This window comes from Musca autumnalis, unplaced genomic scaffold (genome assembly GCF_047663935.1).
Source record: "Musca autumnalis isolate F117 unplaced genomic scaffold, ASM4766393v1 scaffold_5, whole genome shotgun sequence".
NCBI classification, from domain to species: domain Eukaryota; kingdom Metazoa; phylum Arthropoda; class Insecta; order Diptera; family Muscidae; genus Musca; species Musca autumnalis.
The window spans coordinates 140,005,794-140,032,062 of record NW_027412088.1 but is presented as its reverse complement, the minus strand read 5'-3'; the positions used below and the strand labels follow the sequence as shown (position 1 = coordinate 140,032,062).

Sequence of the window (26,269 nt, the reverse complement as noted above, 5' to 3'; positions counted from 1 at the left end):
TCGTAATTTTGTGTGATAGGTACCCGTAGGAGTGGACAAAAATAGTCCATATTCGAACCTGATCTATGTCTGGTAGATATATTAGGATATGTAAAGTATGGACCAAATCGGTCACTCCATTCAAGAGTTATCGTGCGAACGATTTTTCCGAACCTTTTTGAACTTTTGTGGGGGAGGTACCTGAGGAAGTGGGCCGATATGGCTTATCTTCGAACATAAACTATGCTTTGACAAAATATTACGAAGACCAAATTTTGGATCAAATCTGATGATCTGTTCGAGAGTTATCTTGCGCTCCAACCACTACACACGGTGCCATAGGGGTTTTTTGAAACTTTCAGGCTATTTTCTCAGGAAGTAAGGACTTGTCCCTGATTAAACTTGTACCATCGTATGGAGACAGTGAATACAAGTTGCTACAACAAAAATCAAGCAGATTCGAGAGCAGGTCCTAAACTGATATTTTCTGAAATTTTATGTGGGAAGTACTCGAAGGAGAGGACAGATTGAGTCCATATTAGAACCTCATCTAAGTCTGGTATAAATTTGACGATGTGCAAATTATGGACCAAATCGCTTACTTCCTTCAAGAGTTATCGTGCGCACAAATTTTCCGAACATTTTCGAACTTTTGTGGGGGAGGTACCGGAAGGAGTGGACCGATATAACCCGTCTTAGAACTTAAACTAAGTTTGGACAAAATATTACGAAAGCCAAATTTTGGACGAAATCGGTTCATCCGTTCGAGAGTTATCGTGCGCACCAGCCAGACAGACAGACGGGCGGACATTGCTAAATCGACTCCAAATTATCTGAAACGGATTTCGTCCAAACATACTTGGGGTCTAAAACCATTATTTCGATGAGGTACATTTTGCCCGTATGAAAGTGTATGTATGTTAGCATAAATGCTGAGGGTATAAAAATATTCAAATACTTTCCGAAAAGCGAAAAGCGCCACAAGCTTAAATATTTTTGAAAAAGTCACCCGATTTTCTCAACAAATATTTTGTAATTCCGTTTACATTCTAACTTCCACTCTAAAATTTATAAAAATTTTCGAACATTGATGGCGTCATTTTTATTGGGATAGCTAATACAATTTTGTTTTTCAAAATAGTCTGGCTTAATCCCATTGTTGTTGTTTTATTATTTTAAAACAACTAATTTATTAGTGGAAAAAGGTTGGCATGTTCGCCAAGGGGTAAGGCAAGGAAGACTAGTTTCGATCAACGCCACTGGATCTCATCAGTTCCCTTGTTTCTTGTTTGTGGATATTCTCCACCGAAGTTATTTTTCAATAACTTCTTCAACAAGAAACTTTTTATACCCAAACATCAATCGTCAGATCGAAGTAAACTTCAATGAGAAGTTTTTCTTTGGCAGCCTAACACAACTCCGACGAAAGTGTTTGCGAAACACACCAAACCTGTTAAAAATTTTATAACTATAAATTTTAAAATTAAGCAAAGAAATAATTTTGAAATTAAAAAAATCGTTAAGAGTTATGTCAGCACTTATGCTAACGAGGGTATATACACTTTCATACGGGCAAAATGTGCCTCATCGGAATAATGGTTTTAGACCCCAAGTATGTTTGGACGAAATGTGTTTCAAACAATTTGGAGTTGATTTAGCCATGTCCGTCCGTCTGTCTGCCTGGCTGGCTGGAGCGCACGATAACTCTCGAAAGGATCAACCGATTCGGTCCAAAATTTGGCTTTCGTAATATTTTGTCCAAACTTAGTTTAAGTTCGGAGATGGGTTATATCGGTCCACTCCTTCCGGTACCTCCCCCACAAAAGTTCGAAAATGTTCGGAAAATTTATACGTACGATAACTCCTGAAGGAAGCAAACCGATTTGGTCCATAATTTGCAGCTCGTGAAATGTCTACCAGACTTAGATAAGGTTCCAGTATGGACTCAATCGGTCCACTCCTTCGGGTACCTCCCACACAAAATTTCGGATAAGTTCAGTTTAGGACCTGCTCTCGAATCGCTTTGATTTTTGTTGTAGCAACTTGTATTCACTGCCCCCCATACGACGCTACAAGTTTCATCAGGGGCAAGTCCATTCTTCCTGAGAAAATAGCCTGAAAGTTGCACAAAACCGCTATGACACCGTGTTAGGTGGTTGGGTCCAAAATTTGGCCTTGGTAATATTTTGTCCAAACATAGTTTAAGTTCGAAGATAAGCCATATCAGTCCACTCCTTCAGGTACCTCCCCCACAAAAGTTCAAAAATATTCGGAAAAATTTTTCGTACCGTAACTCTTGAAGGGAGTGGCCGAATTGGTCCATACTTTACACATCCTAATATATCTACCAGATATAGATCAGGTTTAAATATGGACTATATTTGTCCTCTCCATCCGGTACCTCCCACACAAAATTTCGGATAAGTTTACTTTAAGTCCTGCAATCGAATCACATTGATTTTTGTTGAAGCAACTTGCATTCGCTGCCTCAATTACGATGGTAAAAGATTTTTTCAGGGCCAAATCCACACTTCTTGAGCAAACAGCCCGAAGGGTGTAAAAACCCCCTATGGCATCATATGTAGTGGCTGGAGATCCACTTCCATAATGGTCAATGTCGATCCATTCCTTTAAGTATTTCCTCCGCAAAACTTTTGCTCTTTAATCCTAATCAACATTTTTGTCGTTTCATACTCCCAAATACATGCTCCCAATTTTTAAAACCCACTAAATACATACGTTGTTTGGGAAAAAATTGTCGGCCAAGCCGACTGATACTTCTTTACTTGTTGTGTTTTAACTTTTTGGTTTTTCCTTTATAAAAGATTGGTACCTTGTGCGTGATTATTAAGTAGACAAATGCAAATTACAATCATACGCCAAAAAGTACCAACTTTTATAAAGGAAAAACCAAAAAGTTAAAACACAAAAAAATTATGGCTTCTTCGAAAGACATGATTTTCACCTTTTAAATAAAAAATAAGCTGTAAAAGTCCGCTGTGGAAAAAAGAAGTTATGCCCGTTTTAAGTTGAAAATCCAAGAAACTAAGTTTTTCACTACATTTACCGTTATAAAATCAAAAAACGAAGTGACCCAAAGAAACCAAAGGTATTTTCGTCTTCCATGGACTCCTACAAATCCGAATTTATGCATCAGAACCCCTGCAAATTTTCACAGTGCAAAAGTATTTCGTTTGTAAAATATTATTATGAAATTAAATAAAGTGTATATTAATGAAACTTAATATGAATATTGAAAAACAAGTTATTAACTTAATTTTTATGTAGTTTTTTGTATGTCAAGTTGTTGGTGCCTTATTTAATATGTCTGTTTTCTGATGACCTTTTGTAGAGTTTCTTTTTAGTGTTATTGATATTCATGTAAGGTTTTAGTTATGTTCCCCATTCTTCCCCCTAACGATTTTTTTCAAAAATTCAGTAGAAGATTATATTTTCAAAATATTTGATGCCGTTTTTTGAACTTATTCCCAAAATACTAAAGATACCTTTCAGGGTGTTTGTGTCATTTTTCAAATGTGCAGGGATTAAATTTCAGATTTTTAAATACAAAGTAGAGAAATCGCGTGGTGCAGTTTTACAGAGGCAACGTAAAACTGCGGTCCTCAATGTAAAATTTGGAAATTTGTGGACCTACATATATCCACAAATTTCTAGGCGCTGCCTACCTGCAGGAATGATCAAGTGCCATTTCGGTCATTTTGAAAAAATAACGTATATAAAACTTTCAAAATTCCGAAAAGCGGGCGGTATCGTTATATGGGGACCCTATTAAAAAGTGGACCTATCCCGAAAATTTGTTGAAGAAGGGTTTACTATCACTAGGGAAGATCGACTGCCAAATTTTAGCCAATTCTATTGAATGATGTGGCCAAGCCCCCTAAAAATACCAGAAATCTGGGTACCGTTCTATGAGGGCTATACCTAAAGATGGACCTATGTTATAATTTTTTTAATTATTTGTGTTGCTACAGTAACCTCTACCAATAATTTCGTATTGCTGTCTGCACATTAAGTATGTTTGGCAGCTCTTCCCATACAAGTCCGACCACATTGCATTGGTTAACTGTGAGTTACCGAAAAAAATGCCGGCTTGTGAAAGAATATATCGCAACAACAACAACAAAGAATGAAACACAAGCGTTTGGCCACATACACACCACTAAAGCATAAACAAACTTTTTTAAAAAATATGTTCTAACATACAAAAATATGTTGGTACCCAAACAAATAAAATTGAGATATGTAGCAAACATATATTTGTTTGGATCCAAACATATATTTTTCTGCGTGTATATGTTAAAATCGAGGAACCTTTCAATAACAACATCGCCTTTCAATAACAACATAAGCCGGAACCATACGGAGGTAAATTGGTCTCCGTTATCACATCTCGTCTGGGTTACTATCACAACTAAGGACTTCAAACAATGAGGGATTTTAACCCATTGACCTTATGATAGTTCTAAGGTGAATGAATCCAAGATTTCTATACAGAATCCCGAAACGAGTGCAAAACGTGTTTACAACTGGGCTAGAACCCGGAAAACGGAAGTATCTATTTTTACTAGGATAACAGAGACACGGAAATCTCTCTTCGTTTGCCAGATAAAAATACGGGTTTTCAAGCAGAGGTCCATAGTTTTGCGCAATTTTTGATAAAAGATTAATGAAAATTCGGTTTCTGTTGCCTTTGTTATTTTATTCTTTTACCAGAAATGACGCAAAACTTTACTCAAACGTTGCATGTGTTTTCGCCTTAAGTGTAAATTAAATTTCAAATGAACATTCCAAGAAGTTACAAATGGAATGACTAACTTAATATACCATTCATTTACATGGTGGAGGAAAATAAAATTCGGATATTGAAATTATATGAGGCAACGAAATACGATATCGTTCGTTTGTTCGCACTTCCATCCGTTTCCCGTGTTGGCATTTTTAGTCACACGATAAAGGAATTTAAAACTTCAACCAATAAGTGACTTATAATACATTGCCTAATCTTGCCTTAGCGTTCCATTATTATATTGTACTCATATTAATACATATATAAATGTATTGCATTAAGTACACATAAACATACATATGTATGTATAATATTATTTAATTAAATTTATAGTAGCTTAGAATTTTCTCATAATATTCAGTTTCATTTAAGCCAACGTTTTTCTAGGTCTCAGTAAACTTAACGGAAAACATATGATACCCAAACAACTGATAAGAACTCGCAATACAATACAATACCTCAGCAATAATGGACTATGGCGTAAGGCATAATGGCTGTCATTGGAAGCATAAAATTATGATTTTTATCTGTAATGCAATAAAAGAATTCTTAACATGGGCAATATAGTAAATAGAGGATAAGAAATAAAAAAAAAATATTTCTGAAATGAATAATACATTCAAATAATGCTAATGACATGCTTTGACATACAGGTTCAAATAAATTACGAATTAATTTTGGGCTTATCTAGTCTAATATGTGAAAAGCCTATTATAACATTATTTTGACTCAGCATCTGACCGATTATGAATTTCCTGTTCTCCTTCCTAATTGAGATAACGCAATTATTTTCATGGCAATAGACTTTGGTAATGATTAAGGGGTCGATTATGGATAGCAACTCAACTGTAGTTGCGTTGCCAGAAGAGAAAATATTGCAATTAAAATGAGCAAAAAGACGAAAATTGTTGTCAAATTCAATCAATATCAGTGTTTTGAACCTTCAGCTATTAATTTAATTGTAAAAAAGTATAAATTTTAATGCGGAAATAGAAAATTGTATTACTAAATTTGCTGTGGGCAACGCAACTCCGCAACATCCATAATCGACCCCTAAGATTAATAGTACGTTTACATATAGCCCGATTCATTAAAAAACCCACTGGGTTTCAAATGTCAAATACATTGCGTATACGTCAAATAAATCCTCAAAATGAAGGTTAACCCCGCAAAAAGCTATAATATAAACAGGCTTCCTTCCTTTAATAACTGTTGGCAAGAAGAATGTTGCTCACAATCGCGAGAAAAGCAATGGTTTTAGTGTTCCAATTTTTTTTATTTTCCAATACAATGTTAATTGTTTAGAGGAACATCCCGGAGTTCGTTTTTGCTGCGCGGAGATATAAAATCTCCTAAGGCAGGTAATCACACTAGTCGGTCCTAGTTAACAAAATAATGGTTATCCTTCTAAGACTATGCGTCAGAGTAAATGAACTCAGTTGAAGACTTCTATCATGGTATGTATGTATCTGTAGTTCAAACAATCAAGTCGGATTTTCATACATATACAAAATGTGTCATTCGGATTGAAAACTCCGTTGAATAGCTCTCAAATAAATGACGTATTTGTCCCAAGTTTTGTTTTAGATGCCAATCAATGTAAATTAAATCAATGCTGAAATTGTAAGCTAATTCTGAATATGATGACGAACTTGTTGCCGTGACATGACTCTCAACGGATATAACTCCTTGGGTTGCGGACATAACTCCAAAATTTTTGGGAACTTCGTCCGACGCCCCTTAGTGGGACTTATGTCCATTATAAAAATTTAAGTGATTTTTTAGATACAATTTTTATTTCAACTGTATAAGAAGATTAAAAAAAAAAACTTTATGTTCACATACATTAAAAAAAATGCGCCGTAGAAATGTAAACATTTCTAAATCGCGCGATATTTTACAAACATATTTTTACTATTTAAGAAAATAAAAAATGTTTGTTTAAATTTGCAAATACTTTCTGAAAAAGAGGAACAACCGCTGGCGAAAATATTTTTGAAAAAATCGTGCGACTTTTTACAAAAATATTTTCAACATTTAAGAAAATAAAAAAGTTTTTTTTTATAGGTATGCAAATACTTTCTGAAAAATATATAGAGCCGCAGGCGAACATATTTTTGAAAAAATCACGCGATTTTTTACAAACATTTTCTCATTATTAAAGAAAAAATCGCGTGTTTTTCTTAAAAAATACCTTCAAAATTAAAGAAAATACAAGGTTTTTGTAAAAATATAAATAAAAATATAAATAAATAAATAATCAAATAAAATACCGCAGTCTGGTAAAACTTCTCCGAACTGCTACTGACATAATTTCGGACTTTATTTCGTTTTCAAATAATTTTATGAAATCACTACAAAATCATCTTGGGAGTTATGTCCGGGCACCCACGAACTTTCCTATATCTATACTTTATCAGCATGTAGCCCTCTTCCTGCCTCCTGTAATTTGTTGTAGAGTACTTTTTATACTCTCATCATTTATGCTAAGGATGTGTCTCATCAAAATAACGGCTTTAGACCCAAGTATGTTTGGACGAAATCCGTTTCACACAATTTGGAGTCGATTAAGCAATGTCCATCCGTCTGGCTGGCTGGCTGGAGCGCACGATAACTATCGAGCGGATGAACCGATTTGGCTCAAAATTTGGCCTTCGTAATATTTTGTCCAAACTTATGCCTGATTTAGACTATGCTGCATTTAGCAAATCCAGTGGATTTAAGTTGTCATTTTCATACAACATATGTCAAATAAAGCCAGATAATTGCTAAATCGAGCGTAGTCTAAATTAACTTTTAGTTTAAGTTCGAGATAAGCCATATCGCTCCACTCCTTCAGGTGCCTACCACACAAAAGTTAAAAGAAGTTCGTAAAAATTGTGCGCACGATAACTCTTGAAGGGAGTAACCGAATTGGTCCATGCTTTGCACATCGCGAAATTTCTACCAGACGTAGATGAGGTTCCAATATGGACTCTATCGGCAGGGTACATCCCACACAAAATTTCGGAAAAGTTCAGTTTAAGACCTGCTCTCGAATCGCTTTGATTTTTGCTGCAGCCACTTCTATTCGCTGCCCCCATTTAGGTGCAAGTTCATACTTCCTGAGAAAATGGCCCGAAAGCTGTAAACAACCCCGGTCCAAAGTTTGGCCTTCGTAATATTTTGTCCAAACTAACAGCCTGTTTTTGTAAAAATGCTTGCCTGTCACACGAACCGTTCGTGCTAAAAAGTATAAGTTCAAAATTTGGTTCTTGTAAAATTTTACGAACCATTCGTTTTTATCTAAAAGCTTTCGTCTATTTCAGAAAAGCTTTTATATTTCAGGGTTTCCATGATACTTATTTTGTGAATTTTGCATAGGCATCTGCACGTAATATGTGTTACTTGATGGCAACCCCGATAAACAGATGACAAACAAAAAATAAGAAACAAATGTAATCAAATTTGTCCAAAAATAATAGTGATAATATGTAAAAATTGTATTCCCTTCCAGTTTTCGTGTGCTTTGTACCATTTATTACTCAAAAGCTCTGTTCCTTTACGTGCAAGAATCTTCAAGTTTTACCACTTTTTACTCAAAAAGCGTTCCTTTACTTCATACACCATACAATTCATATGGGAGCAGTTTACAACTTTTGCTACTTTTGCCGGTTTTACCACTTTCAAAAGTAAAGGAACAGACCAAAAGTATTTAATTTTCATTCAAAACGATGGGTCTTTTCCATTCGTTTATTTTTTACGTATTTGTTCGTCTGATTTTGTTACGAAAACCAAAAAAATACGAAAATAAAAAGCTTTCATTTGTTTGTCACGCGAATATTGACGTCAACAGCTATGAAAACCAAAATGTGACTTCGTTCACGAAATCGAAATCGAAAAAATAGGCTGTAAGTTTAAGTTTGAAGATGGGCAATATCGATCCGCACCTTCCGATTCCTCCACCACAAGAGTTCAAAAATATTCGCAAAAATGGTACGTACGATATATCTTAAACGGAGCAACTTTAGATCTAGGAATATTTTGTCCAAACTTAGTTTTATTTCGAAAGTGGGCCATATCAGTTTACTCTTTAGGGTACCTCCCTCACAATAGTTCAACATGTTTGTTTAAGTGCAGTCTAAGATCTGTTCGATGATCATTTGTAAATTTTTACCGAAGGTACATCTTATGGTCCTGTTTACAGCAATATTATGGTTTTCATGGGTAAATTCATGCTTCCTAATACGATGTTCAAAAGCTCTAAATTATAAGGCGACCATCTGTAAAGACTGATGGGAGCGCTTTCTATCTAAAGGAATGACTCACAAAATAAGATCCACTTCCAATAAAGACAATGTGGTCAATTCCTTCAGGTACCATCTCTGCAAAACTTCAATTTGTGGCAAGTTCATATGTCCAAATAGTTGACTCCGTCTTCCTAAAGTCGACTAAGAATAATCGATTTTTCGGTTTTCGCACAGTCAATAATCGACTACGACTTTTGGGAATGTTACGGTTAATAATCGATTAACCGAAATCGATTTTTCGTATCCCTATTGTTGTAATTCATGCATTTACCTTATATAAATATGCCTTGGTTGTGGCTAAAAAAAAACGGTTTCTACAAAAATTTATGACGATCGATTAACGGTAACCCGTGCCCCGTTTCCATAGTACTTTGTATGGAGACCAAAGGCATATTTTCAGAAAATCGCTCTACATTCCACAATTATTTTCCAATCGATGGAAAAAATTTACCAGCTCGTGCCCCCTGACCGGTATTTATTTCCATAGTGCTTTGCACTGGTATTGTATTGGGACCAAAGTCGAGTTTTCAGAAAATCACTCTGCAGGCCACAATTATTTTCCAATCGATGAAAAAATACCAGTTCATTGTTGTGGCTAAAAAACGAATGCTACAAAAATTTATGAAAATCGGCTAATCCTATAAAAGACTTCACATCGAGCGGTATCGTAGTACCTTCCACTCTGAGAATCCGCTAAACCTCTTCCATGGGGCTGTATGGAAATGTGTATCTACCCAGCAAACCAAATGTCTGATATCCGACACGTCTGAACAATTTCGGAAGCAAAGTCGTTCAGATTTCGTTCCGATTTCTAAACGATTTTTCGGAGAGGAAATAGTTCAGATTTTGTACCGATTTCGTTCAGATTTCAGAACGAATGTTGGATAGAAATTTCCTTTCCGAATTTCCCAAGGATTTTCTTCAGATTTCGTTACGAAATCGGACCGAAATCGATCCGATGTCGCTCCGACTTTTCGTTCCGAAATTATGTCAACCACTTCATACAACTTTCGTTAAGATATCGTTACGATTTCGGATCAGATATCGAACGTATCGTCCGAATTTTGTTCCGATTTCGTTACGATGTCGGTACGATTGGTTTGCTGGATATGCACACAATTATTTGTTGGCATGTTTTACTAGGCGTTTACACACAGACAGTATTGGCAAGACAATAGCAAAGTTACAAACCATTTTCACCAATACATTCACACTTTTCTCTACCCAGCAAACCAATCGTACCGATATCGTAACGAAATCGGAACAAATTTCGGACGTAACGTCCGATATCTGATCCGAAATCGTAACGATATCTTAACGAAAGTTGTATGAAGTGGTTGACATAATATCGGAACGAAATGTCGGAGCGAAATCGGATCGATTTCGGTCAGAATTCGCAACGAAATCGGAAGAAAATCCTTGGGAAATTCGGAATTCGAATTTTTTCCTCCGAATTTTCGTACAGATTTCTGAACGATTTCGGAATAATGTCGTATGAAAATCTGAGGTACCTTCCGAACTTTCGTAAAGATTTCTGAACGATTTTGGAATAATTTCGTATGATTATCAAAGGAAAAAAATTTTCTCTGATGCATCTTTTCTATTGATAAATTTTCTTTGTTATGTTTTTTATTGGAAGATTATAATTTCAAAGATATCTAATGATTTTTACTGTTATTATCATTTTGTAGTTATAGTAGAACAATGTAAACTTTGTGTACGAATATGTTGATTCTATCAGCACTAGCTTGAATTATTATATGTTGCATTTATATTTAAAATATTTAAAAAATGTATATGCGAATTTTATAACCAACCATTTTGTTTTTCGACAACAAACTAAAATGTTGCCTGTTAGATATATACAAAAGGTGGTTGTTGTGCGAAGGGAAATTTGTTTCCGATATATCGATCCGAATTCGTAACGAAATCGGAAGAAAAACATTAGCAAATTCGAAGGGAAATTTACTTCCGACATTTTCTCCGAAATCGGAACGAAATCTGAACGAATTCCCCTACGAAAAATCGTATAGAAATCGATACGAAATCTGAACGATTTTTCTTCCGGAATTGTTCCGATATGTCGGACATCCGACATTTGGTTTGCTGGGTATTCATATTTAAAAATTTGTAAATGTATTTGTGAAAAAGGTTTGCATTTTTGCTATTGTCTTGCCAATACTGGCATTTGTAAACGCAGGGTTACACACATATGCTCTGTTCAAGAACCTTCAATAATCTACTTTTTTACTACGATAAAAAAATTCTCTTTATGTTATCGAAAAAATAGTAGAAATTTGTAGATTCTTGCAGTTCTGGAACATACCAATATTAAATACTTCATAAAAAATTTCTATCATTTCGGTAGTATAATGTGGCTACAACCATAAAAATGCCGAAAATCAGGAGGTACCTTTCTATGGCGGCTACATCGAAGCGTGGACCTATAATGACATTACTTTGCAGGAATTTTTTATATTCCCAATAAAGACTATACACTGAGTATTACCCATTTCCATTACCATAATGAAGACTAAATACCAAATTTCAGACCTTTCTGTAAGAAATGTGGATAAAACCTTCAAAATACCGAAAAACGGAAGGTACTCGTACCTTCCTATGTCAACACGTGGACCTATACTAACAAACATTTGGAGAAAGTTTTGTAGCCTCAAAGAAGACTAAATACCAAATTTCAGATATTTCAGTACGAAAATGTGGCTAAAACCTTCAAAATACTGAAAATCGGGAGGTACCGTTCTATGGAGGCCATATGAAAACGTGAACCGATGCACTGTGGTTTAGCTTGTATGGGAGAGAGCGACAAAAATATTTCTAATCAAGATATCGAACTGAAATTTTTACCGTAAAATCGTCAGGATTGCTCCACTTTTAGGTATAGACCCCCCATAACGGTACTTCCAGTTTTTTATTAATTTCAAGATTTCGTCTATATTTTCAAAGGTAATTCGCTGTAATTTGACATTTTGTGTTCTTTGGTGGTATTAAACATCTTGCTTACGCCCATGATAAAAAGAGGTCCATAATTTGGTATATCCTCCATATAGACGTACCTCCCGTTTTTTATAATTTTGGCCATATTTCTAACCATATTTTCTAATTGAATGTGCTGCAATTTGACATTTTGCGTTAATAATCTGTATCAAACAAAAATCCATCAATATATGTCCACATATTGGTATAGTCCTATATCATGTTAACTCCCGATATTTGGCATATTTAAGTATTTGGCTTATTTTTTTTTTTTTTTTTTTTTTTTGCAAAAACGTTTGTAAAAATAATGACATTTTATGAATTTATATCTTGACAAGGATTAACTGGTAACAAGTATCAACAATATGAGGCACAGAATATTCTTACTAGGAGGTACCAGATTATACTAGATGTAAACAATATAGGTCTCAAACAGGGAATATCTGGAAACTAAGGGGATGGGTTGGCATCTATTACAATAAATACTAGCTACAGGATATCTCGATTAGGAGTGTTCCCGGATCGACTAAAAATGTACCAGGATATATAAACAGTAAACAAGACCACACAGGTGGTCCTGCTTGTCAATTTAACCATTCTACATTGTTTAGTTTTCTGTGCGGAGCTTAAATCTACATCAGGCCTTCCGCGTTTTTACTTTCAATGGCAGATAATTCTTGAAGTGGCATGTATGTTTCAAAAATAATGGTGTATTTTACAGGAAGCCAATTTGCATGATGTTTATAAATTTGTTCTGTCCTCTTGTTCTGTACCGAGATTTTTGAAATTGCTTTGCACAGATAGTGTATACGATCTGACAACTTAGAGAAATCATATCCCACAACATCCACCTGAAGGTTTGCTATAATTCCTTCGAATACCGTCCGTCCCATGCTGGTATTGACAACATTTTTTGAACACCTTATTTGAAAAACATACAAATGTGAAAACACACATTCATCCTGTAATCCTAAAAACATCATTTTTTATAAAATAAGATCGAAACAAAATGCAAAACAACAACACCGATTGCTTGAAAGCACCCAAAAGCCCTATACTAAACATTCACAAAACTCCGAGTATACTCAGTATAATGAAAATTGAATACCGCTCGGCAACTTTCGGCAGACGAGATAATTTGTTTCTAACTCTGGACACTTCCACGAACATTTAAATAAAAATAACGTGAGGAGCCGCGAGGATCCTAGGTACTAAAAGTCTATTTCTTTTCACAATATTAAATAAAAAACACTCACAAAAATATATTTCAAAAGAGATCAATTTTACTTCAAAATAAAGATACAACTTTATGATGTTATCAATTAAAAACAATAACAATACCATTAACTTTAACTTCCATTTCTTACTATAGTAATTTTACAAATTACTTTTTTGTTATATCACTTGTAACTTATCACTACGTTAATGGAAATTTCAAGGCCTAAAGTTCTTCAAATGGAAATGCTCACTTCTGTGACTCTGCTTTAGCATGTACCGTTAGAAGTAGTAAAAAGAAGGCCGGAATAATAAAATTTGATGTGTCTACAATAGATTTGAATAGTTAAAATCATAATTTGTAGACATCGATTTTTTTATTTTTGTCGCGGGCTGGGACCACAGTGCGATGTGGCCTATTTTCAATACCAAACATCCTTGGAGTAGTAAAAACTATAAAGCTCTATCTTAAGTATTGCGAGCTGTGTCTTGGATTCAACAGACAGACGAACGGACATCGTTATATCGACATAGAATTTTATGCTGTTCATGCAGGGACGTACGCAGGGGGAGGGGGGCATAGTGCGCGGGATTTTATGAAAGCACAGGCCCAAACGACAAAAACGCTAGTTGGGTATTGTTTTGTCAGATCAAGCTAAGATTTTATGTCCTCATCAAAAAATTGCTAAATACTGTATTTTTCGAACAAACCAATTAGAATTTTGTTTTGACCTTTTTAGCAAACTTAAAGATAAGGGAACAACGAAAATATTTTTACAAAAATCGACTCGAAAAATTGCATAAGCGCTATAAAATGTATGCAATATCTAAAAATACCACAGTTTTGATACAGTTTGCACCATATCTTCCAAACCTTCAAATTAGTCGTAATGATATCTTTGAAAAAATATTCGCTTGAATGTGATACACAATTCATTTGAACATGCCGTTGTTGTCTAATGTCTCTATCACGGTGTACCTAGAATATTTCCCAATGATAATTTAATAAATATATCAATAATTCACCACGAATTGTCAAATATGAGAATAATCTGTTCGTGTCAGAAGTGCTTGATATACATGATGTAAATGACATAAAATAATGCTAAAGCAACATGATGGAAGCATTTTACAACTTCACAACGTTCAAAGGAATTGTTAGGTGCACTTTTTGCAAGATTTCCTGTAAAGGTAACATGGTTCAGCTCCCAATGGTTTAGCACCTATTCACTATAATTTCAGAAATGATGTAAAATTTTCTATATTTGATCGATTTTTTTATGACATATAAGTTCTGCTGCCTGAGGGCGGGCTAAAATATTGCTAAAGACTGGAAAACAAATAATGCGAAAAAGGTCGTTTTAGACTGGTTTAGATAAAGCCATAAAATTCGAACCAGATATGAAAAGTCGAAACGAAAAATATCTATTAGAAGTTGTTTGCATTTTTAGTGTTGCACAGTATAATTGTACCCTCAGCCTTTAGGGCCTTCAGCACAATACTTGTAGTCTTGTTTACTGCGATATCCTATTTTTCGTGGGCAAGTCCACGCTTCCTGACAAAGCTTCAAATACGATTTTTTTAATTCGTTTCCAACCGATTACAAGTTATGACAAATATAAAATTCTTTTGGACACAAGTGGTCCTTCTTAATTAATTTGCTTATTATTAGCGAATAATTATGTGGAATTCTTAAAGGATCGATTGTTATTTGTCAAAACTATGTAACATTTGAAGCAATACATTTAATTTACGAAATATTTAAATTCTAGTTCTAATAAGTTGCAAGAACTGAGTCCAGCAAAGTGTTAAATATCATCGAGTCCAAAAACGTCCACTCGTACAATTGAAAAATGAATGCTTCTTCTGCAACATTATACCGAAAGTAGATACAGTCGGAACAACAATCATGTAATTTTGTTTTGTCACGATTTAGCTAAGAGTTTGCCGATTGATTTGTGATATTGGTTTCTGAGATACATATATGTTCGACCATGCTTTGGCATAGCCCAAACATGAGTTTTGTAGCCTCATACAGTACTGCGAGAAGGATTCGAGTATATGAGTCGTAGTCTATATGGTCCGATTTTAAATTTCTAGAGTTTTTAATTGTCTTAACTACTGAATTTATATACTCTGTGTCAATATTTAATATAAAATCAACTAACAAACCCTTTAAAATAGCTTTAAGTAACGCTACACAATATTTCAAATTTTCATGATTTTTGGTCAAGTCTGAAAAGGTCTATAGGAGCACCCTTTCTTTCAGAAAGGGTCTATAGGAGCACCCTTCCTTTCAGAAAGGGTCTATAGGAGCACCCTTTATTTCAGAAAGGGTCTATAGGAGCACCCTTCCTTTCAGAAAGGGTCTATAAAAGCACCTTTTCTTTAAGAAAGAGTCTATAGAAGCACCCTTTCCTTTAGAAAGGGCCTATAGACCCTTTAAAAAAAGTGAGAAATTTCTGTTAGTGTTAGAAGTCCCCTCTGTTTTTTTTTTAATATTTAAGCAGCTGTCTCCATTGTGTGTCGCGCATTTGTTTTCATTTGGTAGGTCTGTAAGAAATTTGCAATTAGTTCTACCCAGAATGACTTCAGTTTTGGAGAAGACACTTTTTGTAAGAGTAGCGCGATTATTTAATGCCTTACCATATTCACTTATGGTGTTTAAACCATCTTTGGGAACTTTTTGGAAAAAGAAATTACTTATACGCTCAGTCTTATGAGTTTTGAATTTGTCTCTTTGTATTGTCCTTTTCGCTTAACTGGGTTTGGTACGGATTTTAAATTATTTTGTTTTTCTAATTGTTATTAAAAATAATCTTACATTTCCCTCTAATTACAAGTAATCTTATATTTTTATTGGTAAATATGTTATTTATTTGATTTATCTGTTCGGAGTAGTCTGCGTTTCCAATTTTTTTATTTATATCAATTAAATAGTCTAGGTTAAGTTATGACCTTTAAGGCTTGGTTACCATAAGGTTAATAAATTAAATTAAATGTAAACGTACTATAAAAATATTCTTATCCAAAATAACATAAAATAACGGTTTATGGGTTTATACACCAATTAGTTATAGGTTTGTGTCTATGATAGTTATCTAATATGTCAGCTGTTTTTACGCTCCGCTTTATCTGCCTCTTTCTTTTCTTTCTATTCTTATTTCGTAAACAGATATTTTTGTTCGATATTTCTTGATGTCTTTCATTTTTCCCTGTTTCTTATCTTGCAGTCGAGAAAAAACGTGCGTTTGTTTATTTACTTCTGAGAAAAGTTCAGTTCCGAGTTTTAGATTTGTGTAAAAAATGAAATTCTTTGTTCCAAGCTCCTTTGGAAAGAATGCAGATGCTGTTAAATTTAAACCCACTGCCCCGGTTGACACCAATTCCAGTGGAAAAGTAAAGAAAAACAAAAAGAAGAAAAATAAGGCAAAAACCAAAAATGAAGCGCCCACTGGAAGAGGACCACTCGCACCATCTATGCCCATGGAATCGGATGAGGATGAAACAATGACGGCTGTAAGACGAGTTAAGGAGGGAAAGGTGGAAAAGAAGAAAAATAAGAAACAGAAACAACAGCAACAAAAGCAAATGAAAGCTACACCAGCTTTACTCCAAGCGGCCAAAGAATCGTTGATCGAGGATGCGGAAGAAAAACAATCCAACACATCTACTGCCGGCTTAAGTGCTTTTGAGGCCAAGTTAAAGGAACAGCTAATGGGAGGGCGATTTCGTTTCCTCAATGAACAGCTATACACCATGAACAGTAAGAAAGCAGAACAACTTTTCAAGTCTGATCCTGAAGCTTTTAAGGCATATCACGATGGTTATCGCCACCAAGTGGAGAAGTGGCCACTGAATCCATTGAATCGCATAATTAAAATGATCAAAAAACTACCCAAATCTTTGGAAATTGGTGACTTTGGATGTGGCGAGGGTATGTTGGCAAAATCCGTACCTCACAAGGTGTACTCCATGGATTTGGTTAGTTGTCGAGATGACATAATTTCCTGTGACATGGCCAACACGCCTCTGAATACGCACTCTTTAGATGTGGCAGTCTATTGTTTGTCTTTGATGGGTACAAATTTGAAGGATTATTTGCTGGAGGCGAATCGTGTACTGAAAATGGATGGCATGATGTATGTGGCTGAGATTCAATCTCGTTTCGATAATGTCAAAGATTTTGTACGAAAACTGGACTCTTTTGGCTTTCAGCTAATAAAGCAAGATGTTGGTCAAAAGGTTTTCTATTTCTTCCAATTTAAAAAGGTTCGCAACATTGGTAAGGTGTCCAATGTACCAACACTACAATTAAAACCATGTTTGTACAGGAAACGGTAAGTGGGATTGATAGAGAAAAGAAATATGGTGGTGTTTTAAAACTTATTCTCTTCGTTCCAGATAAATTTGTATGCTGTGTATTTGGATTACATTACATAAAACTTAGAAATTTAGTTTAGAAAATAAACAGACATCTTCCAAAAACAAACAAAACAATTATGTTATCATTACTCTACGTTAAAACGGTTATGGTGGTTATAACATGCTGAGTGGGAACTTCCTATTAGGGAAAAAAGGTATCTAACTTCTCCCAACGTCAAACCTATTGCTTAGATTTTGATACTTTGATGTTTCCCTAAATTGTTTCTATAACTAATCCAGAAAAGTTCGCAAACAACCGATAACCCTGTCAACCGATTTGCTGCGATTTGGTGCAAAATTTCATATTTGAACCAGTCATGAAAATCAAGAATATTCCGGAGTTGTTTATTGTTTATTATCTATCTGCTTCATCATTATTTTCAGTTGTCGGTAATTCCCTTAACACATTGGTCACTGATACATTACTTTTCCCCAAATCTTCATCTGCAACATCCACTTTTTCGCCTCCTTCTATTGACGCTCTAATATTGGTTTCGTTACTGCTCTCGTTATCACTGGCTGCAACTTCTTGGTTTTCAGCACTATCACCGTTTATCGCTTTGTCTTCTTTTGCATTTCCACCTGCTTGCTTAGGTTTGGCACCCTTTCTTGGAGGTAGGGTTTGTAATATAGCCTCGGACCAACTTTTTCCCTCAGCAACACGTACCAATATTTCAAAGACTGAAAAGAGTTTAATGTTGACTTCATATTTACAACAAGAACGAAGTGCGTATTCTCTACTTACCATGAAATGTTGTCAGCACAGCCCTTGTTTTCATATCAACATATTCTCCCAGAGGAAGACGGGCTGTTCTTAAGCCCGCCTTTGTTGCACGATCGTGACAATAATTTTTATGGTGATTATGATCTACTAAACCACCTATGACATAGACATTTTGGGCATCTAAACTTTCTAGCACGGTATCCGATTCACTGGTTAGATAAATTAATTCCTTATTATCGAACGCTTCCAAATGAGTCTCGTCAAAATGATATTTTAAATGCCAATTTTCCCAGCCGTCATTTTTCTTCAGTACTCGGTGTATATTACCCTCAGTTTTAATGCCTGTAAAGTGTAACTGCACCGGACACTCAGATCGACGATTAATGGTATATATCCGTAGACATTGTTTAACACACTTTGCCATATCCCGCTCATTCATCATATCGTCACAATCTAAATCGATGACAATACGTAGAGGATTTTCTTGTTCTCCTACTTTTAGGAGTCGTCTCTTCAGATCTTTTCGGGAGGGGCCATTTCTTATGGGCAGTCCCTTTTCGGCTGCTTCCCTACGTTTTTGTTTCTGACGTTCTTTTTCCTAGAAATAAACGTGATTTAGTTTGGGTGTAATGTGGAATATAGAACATCATAAAACCATCCAACTTACGGCTTAAGTTGAATGTTTTCATTAAGCTCGGATTGGACCAAATTTTTTCACAGGTAGGTCTCCTCACCCTGATCACAAATATACATATGTATATAACATTTATGGTCCAGAGATATGGATACCGAATGATTTTAAAGAAAATTTTGTTCCCATTCCTTAGATTTGCACTTGTTCATGGATGAAAGACTTAAACACCGGCCAAACGCCGGTATGTATGATTTTAAGGAAAATGTTGTTGCCGTTCCCGAGATTTGCACCTGTCCATAGAAAAAGTCTTAAATCCCCGGACGAAGACCGCCTATTTATAATAATATATGCAAATATGATAGTATATTCCTTAAGCTTTACAATAGTACCCATATTATTATTATCCGTTCAAAAATAGCGAAGTTTTATACAAAGGAATTGGAATTTTCGGAAGGCCCATATCTCGGGAAGTATGGACTTTCGCAATAAATGTTGTGATCAGAGTGACGAGATCTACCTGTGAAAAAATTGGTCACGATCAGAGCTTAATGAAAGCATTCGGAACAAATTGAATACTCTACCATCTGATATTTTTTTTTAATTGTAAGTTTTTTCTAAGTAGCCGGCCTCCGGCTATAGGGCACGGAAACAACATTTTTTTAAATTAAAATTTTTTTCTTGCTTTAACAAGGGAATTCTCGGAAGGCCCATATCTCGGGAAGTATGAACTTCCCCCAACAAACTTTATATTTTTGTAATCAGGACCTAAAGATCTACCTGTGGTAAACATTTCAGATTTTTCGCCTGCTGGTAGAGTATTCAATTTATGCCAAACATTCAACTTGCTCCCAACTTACTTGTCGCCTCCTCTCCTTCCGAATCATTAATTGTTGTTCCAATTTCTTTTGCTTTTTCAACTGGTTTTTACTATTTGGAGTTGGTGGTGTAAAGCCTGGAGCGTTTGGAATCACATCACCAGTTAGATCTTCTTTCAACTTTTTCTCAACAGGTTCTTCTACTGGTGGGTCCATATTGGTGTCTTCCTTACCTATTTTCCCAAGGTTTGCACGTTTTACATTTGTACTGTGACACACTAACAAATTAAAATTCGTTCCAAAAACTAAAAACAAAGTCGATAAAGTAGCTGCGAAGAATAATGAAACCAACTTTTCCTTTGTTTACGAATGTGATGCGACGCAAAATGACCGATGGAACGAGTCGGATGAAACGCAAAAGGAACAAAGACATAAATACAACAAGATAAGACATTTTTTTGCTATCATTCTTCAGTGAATGGCTTTTGAATTTAACATAATGTTATATTACGATATGGTGATATAACATTTTTTCTTCTATACATTTGTACGTATTTAACCGAATTTACCGATCCAATTGACATAGAATTATTCTTGAATAGATCCTTGAATTCATAAATTTCGTTTCTGATACCATTACATGAAATGTTCCTCCTTGGTTGCGATTTTGAAATGACTGCAACCTGTTAAGGGTAATGTTTCTATACAAAGTTTCGTAAACATTTTTTTGTTGCATGCATTTTGTCTAGTCTTAGTTGTATTTATGTCTTTGAAAGGAATAGCTAATCAAACGAAAATGATGACGGAGTGTAAGCCAATCACCTAGAAATGAGAGCACAAAAACGCGGCTATAGACACAGGGTGACAAGAAATTTCAGTTCAAACTATCATCTAAAAATAACGGATAATAACACAGTGAACATGGTACAATAATACAGGTAGCATTATCATGCCAGCTGATGGTAACATAATGTGTCAATTGCATTGAATTGATGTCAAATCTTGACATCTTATGTTGCCAACAATTGCCGATGCGGCTACCTGTGTACTTGTACCATGACAGTGAATAACGTTGGATCCATGGTGGAATAATAAGTCCTTGGTCACACTAGATGGTTTCATTGAAACAATTTTATGAAATCCAGCTTCCTAGGTCGATTTCTATAAAAGAGTAAAATCATGAAGTGGCTGTAGTGGGGAACTCGATTTAAGAATCCCTAAAGTGTGTTCTACACGGTATGTTTTTTTACATTTTTGTGCATACCAACTGTCGCTTTTTACAAATCTGAATTTTGTACATATGGTGTGAACCATACATAAATTTCAATGCATCAATGTGTTATGTGCATACATACCCTGTAGGAAGTGTGGGGTCATGTGTTGACATGTCGACACTTTGTCTACTAATGTGGTGACAAAAGGTGTGTTCGTTTACTCAACAATTCGTACAAATTTGTACAAGTTCAGTAACTTATTGCAATCGGCTAAGGTCTTTTGCATTGTACTGAGGAGTAAACGAACAACATCCAATAACAATTTGTACAAATTTTGAGTAAACGAACACACTGAAAGTCAACACTTTAGCCCTGTTCCTTTACGTGCAAGAATCTTCAAGTTTTACCACTCTTTACTCGAAAAGCGTTCCTTTACTTCTGACATCATACAATTCATATGAGAGCAGTTCATAACTTTTGCTACTTTTGCCGGTTTTACCATTTTCAAAAGTAAAGGAACAGACCATTTGCCACCAGGTTGTCAACTATTGATACCTTTACCTTAATAAGAAGAAGCATTGCGTATATTGACAGATGATAGCCCAACGAAGCAACCTTTTTTTAATTGTCTTACTTGTTTGGCGTAAAATAATTTTTGCGGTTGGTGAAAAAAGTGTTTTTGTAAAAATCAATAAAATATCCTGAAAACTTAAGGCATATAATTTCAGTAATAAGTATGAGCAAAAGAAAATATAAAAGACATGTGAAAAATAAACAATTCTATAGCAAAGTACGAATTCTGAGGCGACTAACAACATTTGTGGTGAAATTTCTACAATTAGACATTATGTGGAACCTTTAGAGAAGATTGTGGAGCATGATGTATTGTGGAAACCACTCTAGTGTTACCTTCGACTGAGGTGTAACGCCAAAAACAGCTGATCTTCATACCAGTTGTCAAAATGCATTATTGTGAATAAAATGACATACAAAATGTAAACAAGCAATTCACAGTAATGCATTATTGTGAGCAAATTTGACGTTTGACATGATTTGATGTAACACCTTCTTATTCCACCATGCTATTATGTTTGTGGTCAAAAACATTATTGTGAATTAAAATACAAAGAAACTCAATTCACAATAATGTAAAATCAGCTGTTTTTGGCGCTACACCTTATTATTCCACCATGCATCTACCTAATGTAATTGTACCATGGATTGAATGGATAAATAAGTCTTATGCCAGACTATGAAAATTTTCATTGAAAACTCTTTGTCATCTTCTTCTAAAATTTCATTGACGTGTACACACGTATATGAAATTAAATGAAAATTTTGATATATCCCTTGCTTTGCATTGGTTTGAGAGCTCCGTATTTAAACACAAAGAATATTTTCAGATTACAGAACCTTGTGTACAGAGTTTCACCCCCTACACACCTCTTGCCCATAAACTCATTTTCACGTACGTGAAAATTTTCATAGTCTGGCATAAGACTAATCCATCACAGTAAAAACAAATTGCATTTGAAAGAAGAAAAGTTCGATGGCAGAGAAGCCACTACACAGTAGAGTTGCGTCGTTCATGAACGAACCGGCTCAAAGGAACGATTCCGTGAAAAGAACGAACGGATCCGTATCCAGCCCATTCTTTTATATCGTTCATTTAGATCCCCGATGGACGAGTCATTGCTGCTTACAAAATTAACAGCATTGGTTTTGCAGTCAAACTCTAAACAAACGCTGCGTTAGCGCAAGCAGCACAAATTTCCACACAAAACAAACAATGATTCAGAGAGCTACTCTCGCTCAGTAACTCACCTCATTCAGTAGCACATCTCGGTCATATCTTTCTTTTGCATCATTCGTTCATCTGGTTCTTTCATATCAAAACCACCACCACTACGTTCAGAAACAAAACCACCCCCATTAGCACACAATGTGTCATTCGTGAACGAAAATTTTCAAAAGAACGATTGGGTGAAAAGAACGACAGAGCCATATGCAGCAGAGAACGAACAACTTCAAAAGAAAATAATACGGTCAAATGTATTGTTGAACGAAAAAGAGCCAACGAACGAAGTAAACGACCCGGATCTTTTTGGTGAACGGAATGAAAAAGATCGATCCGCTCAATGAACGAGATTGCCCAACACTACTACACAGCCCATATGTCTGATGAGCTGCCTACTAATAGCGCGAAAATAGTCACATTAATTGGTGGTTGTGTGGGTTCGAACGTTGGCTTTACTTTTTCACTTGCAAAAATAATAAAAAAAAGTATCAGTCGGCTTTGCCAAAAGAGATATCGGCCTTTTTGTAGAAAATTTACTTCTGTTGAAACTGAGGTATGGGGTATTGTATCTCGAATTTTTGCTCTAATCGGGACGCGCAACTGTACTCGTTTAAAAATTGATTATGAGATTGTAGTACTCGCGATTACGCATTTTTTGATGTATAAGTCGGGCGTGTAGCCTTCAAAGGTTCACAACAATCTTAGCTTAAAGTCGAAATTTTTGTGCGCGCTTTGCGCGTCTAAATCCATCCACTAGATCGGCGGATATGATACCCCTCAAATTTCGAAAATCTGCAAAAAATATTTTTGAAAATATCGCGTATTTAGACGCGTTTTAGATGTGTTATTCCTACTTAGATAAATAGAGCGAAACGCATATTTAAAATGTGCGAAAACAGATATTGAAAAACGTTCGCGAATCCGGAGATATAATAGATTTTTTCTAAAAACAGAGTGCGATGCTACATCCACGGTTCTTGATGGATCGCATTGAAATGACATAGGATGATGTATTTTTTAATGGTGATCATTGAAATCGGATGCGCATAAAATGCAAATGTACTTCGTGGAAATTATGGGCATTTTACTGTTTTTTGCACCCTAACATGCAACTGATGCTACATCGTGGTCGCCAAATGGAATTTCACAAAGTGTATATCAAATAAGACGGATTGATTCGCTGTTTTGGAAAATCGGATGCGCATCTTGTTATTTCCACTATTGCGCGGTTTCTATGCGTATCAAATGTTGTAATATTCAATATAACATCATTTTAATGTTATGCCACAATTGGAATTCCTTGTGATTTAATATAATGTTCTAAAAATATTCACCAATAGGAAAACTATAAGTGAAAAAGTTGTTGCAACGGAATATCTTCATTATTGCGTGAAATTTGGAGAAAAATGATGAAGAACTCAATAATTTTTTTTTTCAACCTTTCCTATAAAACCTTAAAAAAATAAAATTAGAATAACATAATTTTTATTGTTTTCGTCATATTTTCATTGTATTTTTGCAAATAACACGAATACTATAGCTCCAAACTTCACGATTTAGGTTTCATTTTATTCCTCACAATTTCTGGATGCTGCTATAATTTTTTTATATATTTTTTTTTGTAAGCATAAGCGCTATTGTTTCAAAAATATGTTTGTAAATACGTGAAATTATTTAACAAATTTAATTTTTCGCGAATCCATTGAAACTTTTTGAATTTTTTTTGCATATTCTCAAAGGGTGCGAATTCAGTTAACGATAATTGGATATAACAGCTTATTAAGCCGCGATTTTTTTTTTGAATTTTTTCTAATTAGCATAATTAAAACGGTCATATCTTTTGCGCGCAACGATCAAAGTTGGTAACGAAAACAGATTTGGAATGACGATTTTTTTCTTAGTCTGTGTACCAAAAATCATAGATGTAGTATCAAATTTTTTTTTAATTTTTTTTTTTTTTGAAATGGAAAGGACGATTTTAGACATTTTTGCTGATATACCCTCAGCCTGTGTGGATTGAAAAAACTTTTTTTTCAAAAAAAAAAAAAAAAAAAAACACTTATGTATGTATTTCGGGTATTTTTCAATATTTTGGGCGTATGAACAAAAGTATGGATGGGATTAAAGTACCCAATAGAAAATCGAATCGTTGATGACATTTTCGTCGACGATTCGTTGACGAAATCAATGAAATTGTCATGTACGACAACTTGCATGACCATGTCTTGCATTGTGTCTTGGAAACAAACCCAAAAAATGCTCAAAAAAGCGAGCTTTGAAATAATTGTACATATGTTCATATACATATTTATGAAAATATTCAATTTTCAATTTGTAATAAATTTAATGTTAAAAAATCATAAAATTTGGAAACCGCGTCACGATGTATTATTCATACAAAGTGCATTAACTAAAACGGTAAGTAAGATTAAGTAGATTAAATTACATTAAAAGTAATTGTAGTTATTCTTTAAATATGTGGATTTAGGTTGAAGGCATGACGACTTTGAAAATCGCAATATGAAGCAGATGGTATATGGTAAGATTTTTGAATATATTAGTGATTAATTACAACAGTCATATATTTTGTTTTGTAGAGTCCACAAAGTGAACGAGATCGCCCCCTCAGTTGTCTGAGGAAAGAAGTGAGGCGCGGTAAAGCTGGAAGAAAGTGCTGACTTGCAGAACATGCGGGAATTAAGTATAATTAATTTAATATACAATTTGTAGGCATAATATACATATTTTATAATTTAATAAAAATAAAAATTTGACACACGACAACAAACTGAAATTGTCTTTAATAGGGTCGTGAATGACAAATAGCAAGACAGTGTCTGTAAAACTGTCGTCAACGATTTATTGCAAGACAGTGTCTGTAAAGTTGTCATCAACGACTATCTGCAAGACAGTGTCATGTACATTGTCACCGACGACAACTTCGCTTACCCTGTCGCCCAAGTTGTCGTGCATGAATAGGCGGACACTTGTGTGAAAATGTCGTCAACAATCCCAAAGGGCTGTCTGCAAAGAGTCGTGAACGAATTGGGTATGTCGTGCACGATTCATCAAGGTTGTCTCGAAGACACTTTCTATTGGGTAGGCCTGCTCACACACATACAAATACATTTTGTTATTGTGTTGGTTTTGAAATACACAAATTTCAATGTTTTCATTTTGCCTCTGTAAACTGTGAGAAATATTGTACAAGTTTTTTATTTATTTTATGTTTCAAAATTAAAAGTAGAAGAATTATTTTATTTTGACCAAATATGACTGTTGATGTTATAATTTGTTGCGCCAAAGTGCGCTGACAAACCAAACACTCTAATTTGCCGTAATAATTTTCGGCAAATAAAAATTCGTATTCAGTAT

General features: G+C 34.9%; 2 protein-coding genes and 1 long non-coding RNA gene across 3 annotated transcripts; 2 read left to right on the top strand and 1 right to left on the bottom strand.

Moving 5' to 3' along the window:
• Positions 1-16,458: 16,458 nt before the first annotated feature.
• Positions 16,459-17,781, top strand: LOC141387512 (ribosomal RNA-processing protein 8). Its single transcript, XM_073957370.1, has 2 exons — positions 16,459-17,624; positions 17,689-17,781. The coding sequence occupies exons 1-2, from the start codon at positions 16,591-16,593 to the stop codon at positions 17,690-17,692; spliced, it is 1,038 nt and encodes a 345-aa protein (XP_073813471.1). The 5' UTR covers positions 16,459-16,590; the 3' UTR covers positions 17,693-17,781.
• A 261-nt stretch (positions 17,782-18,042) lies between these two features.
• On the bottom strand, positions 18,043-20,277 carry LOC141387511 (tRNA (guanine(9)-N(1))-methyltransferase Trmt10A). Its single transcript, XM_073957369.1, has 3 exons — positions 19,925-20,277; positions 18,455-19,031; positions 18,043-18,390 (listed from the first exon to the last, which is right to left on the bottom strand). The coding sequence occupies exons 1-3, from the start codon at positions 20,096-20,098 to the stop codon at positions 18,065-18,067; spliced, it is 1,077 nt and encodes a 358-aa protein (XP_073813470.1). The 5' UTR covers positions 20,099-20,277; the 3' UTR covers positions 18,043-18,064.
• A 4,750-nt stretch (positions 20,278-25,027) lies between these two features.
• LOC141406597 (uncharacterized) lies at positions 25,028-25,688 on the top strand. Its single transcript, XR_012413443.1, has 3 exons — positions 25,028-25,312; positions 25,383-25,433; positions 25,492-25,688. It is a non-coding gene; the product is annotated as an uncharacterized lncRNA (long non-coding RNA).
• Positions 25,689-26,269: the final 581 nt, after the last annotated feature.